Source organism: Pterocles gutturalis, unplaced genomic scaffold (assembly GCF_000699245.1).
Source record: "Pterocles gutturalis isolate BGI_N339 unplaced genomic scaffold, ASM69924v1 scaffold6176, whole genome shotgun sequence".
Taxonomy (NCBI): domain Eukaryota; kingdom Metazoa; phylum Chordata; class Aves; order Pterocliformes; family Pteroclidae; genus Pterocles; species Pterocles gutturalis.
Window position 1 is genome coordinate 3766 of NW_010097656.1, and position 8583 is coordinate 12348.

Here is an 8583-nt window from a genome sequence, read left to right on the forward strand (position 1 = left end):
GCCTTGCTATAGAATGGGACCTAAATTATTCTAATGACTTTTTACATTATAAACTATCCTGTATTATGAATCAAACTTGCATGCAACTGGACTATCTTTTGAAGTTCTTATTTCCTTCCATTAATGTCAGTGTGTATTCAGGATATTAATTCAGCAGATTGCATTTAAAACCACTATTTTTTTATACGTTTTCATTTCCATCCAAACTACAGCACAAAAGAGGATGCTGCATGACAGAAATTACAAACAAAAACCTTTTGATCATTGAATTCAACATGTTACTTTTATTCTAGGTGATGCCATCTCCTCCAGTACCTAAGACTACCCAGGGGTTTATTGGCTGGAGATCAGCTGTTCCAGGGTTGGAACTTGAACGTGGTTTTCAAATCCAAAGCTGCAAAGGTACCTTTTTTAAGGATTTAAAGTGGCCACGTGAGCCCTCTGACTGACATTAAGACATAACAGGAACAGAGATCCACCTGCATCCCTAAGTTTACATTCTACCATGGACCGTTGGACTGTTAAACATTTATGCTTTAAAAATGATTTATGTAAACATCCACAATCATTTTGGTAAAGTGTGAACATTTTAATGTACCATTTTACTTGTCACTGATTTTTTTGAAATCTATGGTATCCAAGCTGTTAACACTGCTTCAGGTTTACTTAGAAGTAACAATGAATAAACTCATATAAAGATCACAGAGCAGGTACTGCTTTTATTAGCATTAGTAAGACTATGATTTTAAAATATTTATTGTAAGTCTTTAAAAAACTTACTTTGTAATGACAGCACATTTTTATAACTGTTTCTCCATGAAAGCCTCCATTCAGTCTCAGTTTCACAGCAGCTTTTTCAAAGATAAATACAGACTGCCATGTTCCTGACAATCCTTCCTACCCTGCTGCTCGTTCCCAATTCATCACTTACCAGTATTGCAATCTGTGTTTAGAATTAGTTTTCAATCAGCACTCTGAACTGGCCCACTACTGAGTTGCTCAAGTGCCTGTGCTAGCGCAAAAACATCTTTTTTATACAGGAAGAGAATGAGAAGAGGCAGAGAAGAGTAGCAGGCACAACTTAAATTGGCTCGAGCTGCTATAGAACTGCATTCTTGTATTTGGAAAGAAGCTTTCCTAACTTTAAAAAAATAACAACAACAAACAAACAAACAACACCTGCAGAGAAGATAATTATCAAGTTTTATCATAGTGTGTCCACTGCAGCTTGAAAAAACAGGCAAATCATAAGTATAGTTATCATTATTAAATGCATTGTTTTTCGTGCTGTGTGTGCTTTATGGGTAGTTTGTGTAGTTACACATGTAAGTGAGTAGGTCCCAGTGCAGCTGTGTGATTGGTATAAAGTATACAAAGGCCACAATGATACAAAGTCACTTTCAGAAATCAGTTTTGGTATCAAAACAAGTTTTTTTTTTTCAATTAGTTGATATGAATGCAAATGTGTTACACAGTATTTACATTGCTCCAGTTTTGTTTATACCAATATTTATACCAACTAGGACTGGTGAAAGACTCCAGAACAGTAGGGGATTGCAGTGGGAGTTACTGGTGTAATGACCTCAGTGCTATGGAGTTCAGCCTTGCACTTTATTACCTACCTGAAGATTTGCCAGGACTTTTGGAAACTCAGAAGGAGACTCATTTAGTTGTAGCAACTATTTGCAGGGTATAGTTCTAATGGGCTAACGTGTTTAAACGAGAAGATTGTTAAACAAATAATAGCCTCCAAGAAACCAACACAGGCAGCTCCTTAGTACTCCTTATTACTTAAAGAGTAAAGACTCTCCTCTCTAATCCTGCTGCAAGATCTCCTGTGTATTCTGCAGCTATCAATATCTGCTTCTTGAGTCAGCAGTAAGTCCTTGGCTTTCATAGCAGTAGGTCAGCAGCTAGTGTTTGTTCATACCTTCTTCCCAAGAAATGACTCACAATGATCAACATCCCACCTATTTTTTTTCACATCCAGTTCCAAATGCCCACAAAATAATAATATTTTACTTTTTCCATATTCTTTACAAATAATGGAGAAGTGACTCATATCCTTTGGAAAGATTACCCCAGAATGAGAATACATAGCAGAAGTAACTTCAGATGCATTACTTAAAAACCAGAATAAAGAGTAACTTGGAATGAGACTCTGGAAATTCAAGCTAAATTGCAGTTTAGCTACTAACTATAATGTGTAAACTGTTCTTTGAACAAGCAAAATAATTGTAAGAACAATATTTTAAATCAGTGTGCTTTCTTGTCATTGCCAGGTTCTTCAGTTTATTTTAAGGTCACATATAGATCCTCTTATTCTTGTCTGATTTTTATAAACACGTATAGTAAAGATTAATATGTAATTTAGTAGGAACAAAATTACGTTAATTCAGGCCAAATGAAAGGGGAGATTCAAGACCATGTAAAAAAATGTTATATTAAAGAAGCAAAGCCGGCACTGAATATCCAGTAGATGTTTGTATGAAGTGAAATCCAAATCCATGAGTCACAGTTTGATTCTGAAAGACAAAATAAAGTATTTGTCCAGCATCTACCATTGGACATTTCTGAATTTTATTCCCAATGTCTGAACATTAACTCTGTACTAACAGTAAGGTTTTTTTATTATACTTTCCATCATTTAAGTACCTTTATTTCCTAATTTGGGATGTGTAAGGAATATTGGCTGAAATTTGATCTCATTCCTCTAGCATAAATATGTCAGTTGTTCATTGATCCACGTATTTGGGGTTTTAGTGTTCAAGAATATGTGAAACTATAAACCTGACTATTTCTTTTCCCACACTTTTAGTTTGACCCTTTACACCAGAAAAAATAGTGTAGAAGTTGTGGATTTGCAGCTGACAAAGGACTATCCGGTCAGCTGCCCCAACTGTGAATCCAAAAGGCCGATACAGAATTATTAAATCACCTTGTAATGTTTCAAACCTGGCATTTAATTTGTGGAAATTAACCTATTTATTGGAGCCAAGTTGGGCACATAAATGTCACTGCACACCATAAAATATCACACCATTTCCAAGGTCAGGACAGTGTTAGTAAACTCAGTGCACACATGGGGGAAATGCTTCAAAACAAAATTAAATCACTTCAAAAATACAGCACAAGTCAAGACAATTTTAATTCTATATAAAAGTCTTAGACCTGTGCTTCTGTGCAAGTCAGAGCAGAAAGGGATGTTTCTAAACATGTGTAAAAAGTTATGCAGATTACTTTTAACCAAAATTGAAAACAAGATGCAAGTGTATTTAGGTGTCTTCTTTGCTTCAGTCTAAACTTCACTTGGTGTACTTGTAAAGCTTTTGGTGGTCTAAGGTTCAGCTTTGCGAAGTGGTATGCATATCAGTTCCTCCTTAGTTGACTACAATTTTTCAGAAAACTGAAGCCATCTTGACTTTTGACTGTTGTTTTCAGCTGAACTAGTTCTTTGGTCACAGGCTCATTTTAAAGAGGAGCTATGGATTTTTGCATATGCAAAAATGTTACTGTATTTGTTACGCAGTCACCACAGCAAGGCCTGAAAATAGGTCAGCCATACATCTTTTGCCACCATGGATGTGTGCCCACATATACTTTCCTGGGTGTGTGATGAAATAATTGACTTAAGAGGCTTAAGTGACAGTTATGTTTAAGTTAAAGAACTATGAAATCAGAATGATCTTTGTCACGAGCACTTGCTTTATAAACAACAAAATTGGGTGACAAAAACCTGGTGCATTTTCCTTCACAATGTGTTCTTTTCTGTGCTGTTAGAACTGGCATAGAACTGGCACTTGCTATTTATAATTTTATTAATAGAAGATATTTTACTGGGAGCTCAAGAGTTGAAAGATAATTATTTATTTAAAATGCATTTTGCATCAAGAATAAAGATTTTTTTATTAAATGATAGTGGAATGGTGATTCTGAATAAGTAGCACTACTCAAATTGCAGTCGCCATACAAGTGTTGCTGTACATTTTGAAAGAGCAAAAGGAAAAGTAACCATTGCATAGCCAATTGTTCTAGCTACTGTAAAAGTTGGCCACTTAGAGAATAAATCTAATCACTCTCCTGCATGAGACATTTCTACAAAGTTACATGCTGTGACTATCCTAATGGATACCCACTGCAGTCCTAAGTTTGCGCAAAAATTAGTATCTCCAGTTCCTGCTATTGGCTACTCTGTCAGCCTGAAGTCACTTTAATTCTGAGATTGCCTTACAAAGAAGAGGAGGTAGATTTATTTTTTTCTTTTCAGAGACCTAAGACTCCCCATTCATACATACCATTTCCCCCTTTAGTGAAGGATTCTTTGTGGTTTCTTCCACATTCTACAAAGTACCAAATCCATAAACACTAGTCTCACATAGTCACTGGCAACCAGACCAGAAATCTCTACTCCCATGTGAAACCCAACTCAGGTCACTTCTTGCATTAGGTTTCTGAATGTGTTGTGTTTAGTTCCCCTGAAACCATAAGTGTCAGCGTAGCGAGACAGATAAGGCCCACTCACAGGCTGTTACCTTCTTCCTGACTCCTGTGGTTTTCACATCCCATCAAATTGTTATTTAACTAGTTGAAAGCATGTCAAACCATTTCATAGGACTATAGCGTAATAAATCTAACTGTACTGGAAAATGATACCTTTGTGCTGCGAAACCGATCAGGTTGCCAGTGAACAAAACATTGCCCCTTCAGTCTGCTCTATCATACATGGAAAAGACCAGCAGTATTCAGAAATAAATTTCAAAACAAAACCAGAAACCATGTGAAAACAACACAAATCTGATTCATGTTGCACCAGTGAAACAAAACACTGGAAAGGGTCCTTATTTTTGTCAGATGAATTGGAGATAATTTTTACCTTAGGGTTTCAGGCTGCTCACACACGTCTCAAGACTTACCCTGTTAGACAGACAATAGTTCAAAGAGATTAAAAGAATGCTCTTTCCTGTATGCCTCAGTGGAATTATTTCCATAAGGTTTCCAACTGGAAATTCTCTGATATAACCTGAAGAGTACCACCGAGCGGCTTGTCATCTCAGTGCAGAAAGATGCAGTGTTGCCACCTTTGAAGGAAGACACACTTTCTGAGCACTGGGTTTTACAGGCTCTGACAGAGTACGAAATGTCCAAAACCATCCCAGGATGGTGGTAAGCCACTAGACACTGAGCAGGAGGCCTGCAGAGAAACTGTTAAGCTGTGTTCATGAAGAGTGTTCTGAAGCATCTGCATTTTCCTCTGCACCATGCACGAACTGCCACGGCTTCAGACGGCCACCACGCAACGCTGTAGTTTATGGACAGCATCATAGCATTTAGGGAGGCAATTCAGCAGGTGTTCAGAGGAGAAGGATGAGATGGAGTCAGACCATCTGATATGTATAAAAGTAGACACAGCAGGTTAATTTAATTCCTTATAATTTAAGCAGATGCAGCTGTATTTACTATCACATGCAAAGGTCTAGCTGGACACATGAGGACACATATTCTGCAGAACATCATTATGTCTGATCCCCAGTGTAAGATTTTTCCAGCTTTAATGCTTTAGTTATTAAATCAGTACATTGATCTCAAAAGTAACATTACATAGCCTTAGTTAAACCTTCACAAAAAATTCACTGAGTTTAGCAACAGCACAGGAAATTATAGATCAAAGGCTGGTTGTTACTTCTTGGGTGATTTTTTTTTTTTTTCTTTTTTAAGAGACTAGAGCATATGAAAAATCTGAGCTTAGAATAAGCACACTTCCTACTCTTTGGAAAGGCACAATAGAGGTTACATTTTATGGAAGAGATGTGCAAGGTACATTATAGTACAATACATTAAAGTATCTTTTTTAGGTTGTATCTGAGGATAATTGCCTGTCATATCTTTTATATCATTTAAGTTTATTACTCCTGACTTGTGTCAGTAACAAAAAGTTCAGGATTTTAATGATAGCTAAGAAAAAGGTAATTTCATTGTGAGGCAGCTCACTAGGGCTCTATTCCAAGCTATAATGTTTCTTTATCATGTGATAACCTTATGCATCCTGGTTTAGGTGAGGTGCACACTGCAGTTACATAGCTATGTTGAAATCTGGCTGAGATTTTGAAGCGATTTGTCAGTACGATGTGTTTTTGTTAATGTACGTTTCACCTTGTGGTCAGAGGTTGCGTATGGTGTACAAGTTTGAGTCCACTTTGAATTTGGCCCTTTCCCTCATATCTTCCCCCTCCATGCTTCATCTGCTTCACTAAAGAAGGGAAATAAAGATTCACTGAAGATTGAAATAAACCTGAGAACTTCAAAGCACAAACCCAGATGCAACCATGAAAAAATAAACAGAACAGAAAGAATCTTCATTCCTCCCCCCCCCCATCTTTTTCAGTTAGGTGGCTCTGCTCACACCAGCTTCACTGGGGGCAGCTGACTGCAGGATCAGGTCTTACAGGTACCAGACTGGATTAAACATGGCTGGGCAGGACTCTGGTTCAGCAATGTCTTTAACAGCTCTGATAACAGCATTATTTAAAGATCTAATATGGCCATTTTCTCTCTCTGCTACCCTGAGAAAGGCACGTTATTCGATCTATTTTCTGAGTCTGCTTTTCAGAAATATCACTGCTGTACAGCACAGCCTTGCACCAAAACAAGACGTGGCAGCCCGCACTCCCTGGACACACTCTTGAAACTCTTGCTTTTTCCGAATGATGCCTCCAGGCTGCCGTGTGACACCCAGCTAATCTGTCCTGCTGCGAGCCCTGCACAGCCCTGCGCTCCAGCCTGACCTAAACCTGACAATGCCTTCTCACTTCTCGCATGCTGAAAACAGCTCCCCCTTCTCCTCCTGAAGTGAGAGACGGTTAATGCTTTTATTCCTCACCGGGGAGCGAGATGAACCCAGCTACGCTACTGAATCTCCTTTGCTTGCTGACATGCGTCAGACACAACATTCTCATCCTTAAAAGCTGGAGCAAAAACAAAAACAAAGCAAGAGCCCAAAAAACCCCAGTGAGATACAGTCCCTGTCTGGAAAAATTAAGCAGCCATTATGCTCTTATTGCCAGAGCAGTCATGTCCTTTGTTTAAGTGAAAGCTGCAGTGATTTTTTGAGCTCCCCATCATGTGCATTACAGCTTCTATCTTAGCGTGATGCTTGCTTAATGAACAAACCCCACATAGTTACAGTCTCTTAGCAGAGCCATGATACAGCTGACAGGGGAGAGAAAGCGGGGAGGATGGTGTTCCTTGGTTCACCTGGGCAGAGAGATGTTGTCTCCCTCCTCATTTCTTTCCTGGCTGTAGTCACAGGCAAAGTTGGCAGTTCTCTGCGGCAACACATCTGTAGGGGCCCGTCTTTGCTTAAGCACAAGTGCTGAGAAGTCAGGCTGGCTGTGCTGCTTCTGTCCCAGGAAAAACGAGGGTGTAGGAGCAGTGGTCCTGCTGGGTCGGAGACTGCAAGGAGGAAGAACTCTACTCCCTGCTCAGAGCATCAGGAGATGGGCCCAGAATCTTTAGGGTGAGAAAATTCACTTTAGCCTATGCTTCTGGGGGTTCTGGAGCCAGCTCGGACCAGGGGACAGTGCCAGGGTAAAGCAAGCACAGTGCAGTGCAAACTGGACACTGACTTGGCTCTCAAGGAGCACTGCTGACGTGTTTGTTCTCCAAGAGTTGTGTCCTTAAAAATTTCAGTTACTTAATGCAAATGATAAAAGTTTCACCAGCTCCCACCATACTTCTGACCAAACCAGGTTTTTCACCACATTTGTTTGTCCTTCTGTTTGTTTAATCAAAAATAAGCATTTTAATGGGATAGCCCCTAGCAGTGGACAGCTTGAGACTGACTCCTGCACCTTAGGTCAGTGCTATTCAACTTGAAAGGGAACAACCTTCATACCCAGCAAATCACAAGTAAAATGTCCCTCATGCATTTGTGCAATGTTTTACACTTAAAGGACTCAAGAAGGAGAAAGGATTGCCTAAATCTACTTTTAAGTCTCCTTTCACTTGCACCGTTGGAGCCATTGCTAATCAGTCATTAACTGCCAACAGTGACAGGCATTACCAAACTGGTTCTGCTCCGTTTTCTGCTGGGGAGCCAGACTCTGTACTGCTGTGTGCACCTATTGGCTTACTGGTTCTGCTGGAGTTAACAATCTCTTGAGATTTTGTGGAACACAGAAGACACCAAATTACAAAAATACTTCCAATTATTTGGAATGTATTTTATATTCATTCCATGTATATGTTTGGCAGTGTTGCTATGGTTGTTTTAGAGCTCAGTAACGCACATGCAGACAGTAGTCATGGATGTGATAAAAGCATCCGAATATGAGAAAGGGTCTTCAAACCTAGTGAGCCAAATCTTTCTGTTTTGAACTTGTTCCTCCTGAGCCCATGTTTACTGTGCTGACCACTCACCTGTCCCTCCAGGAACATCTGCATAGAACAAAACTTAGCAAAAAAACTTCAAATGTATTTTTCAGCATATATCAAATTACCTACGGAATATAATTAACTCATCTGTGCATCATATCTGCAAGGTGTCAAGATAGCACATAGTCCAGAGGCATTTATGTACAGTGAAGA

At 39.1% G+C, this 8583-nt stretch overlaps 1 protein-coding gene across 1 annotated transcript in view; it reads left to right on the forward strand.

Moving 5' to 3' along the window:
* LOC104467185 (chromosome unknown open reading frame, human C20orf85) overlaps window positions 1-8158 on the forward strand; it is a gene marked incomplete at its 5' end in the record, with an annotated part of 11473 nt that extends 3315 nt beyond the window's left edge. Inside the window, 2 exons of the mRNA XM_010080901.1 lie at window positions 294-432; window positions 7950-8158. Of these exons, the coding sequence (XP_010079203.1) occupies window positions 294-432; window positions 7950-8158 (348 nt within the window). The remainder of the gene's footprint in view (window positions 1-293; window positions 433-7949) is intronic.
* Window positions 8159-8583: the final 425 nt, after the last annotated feature.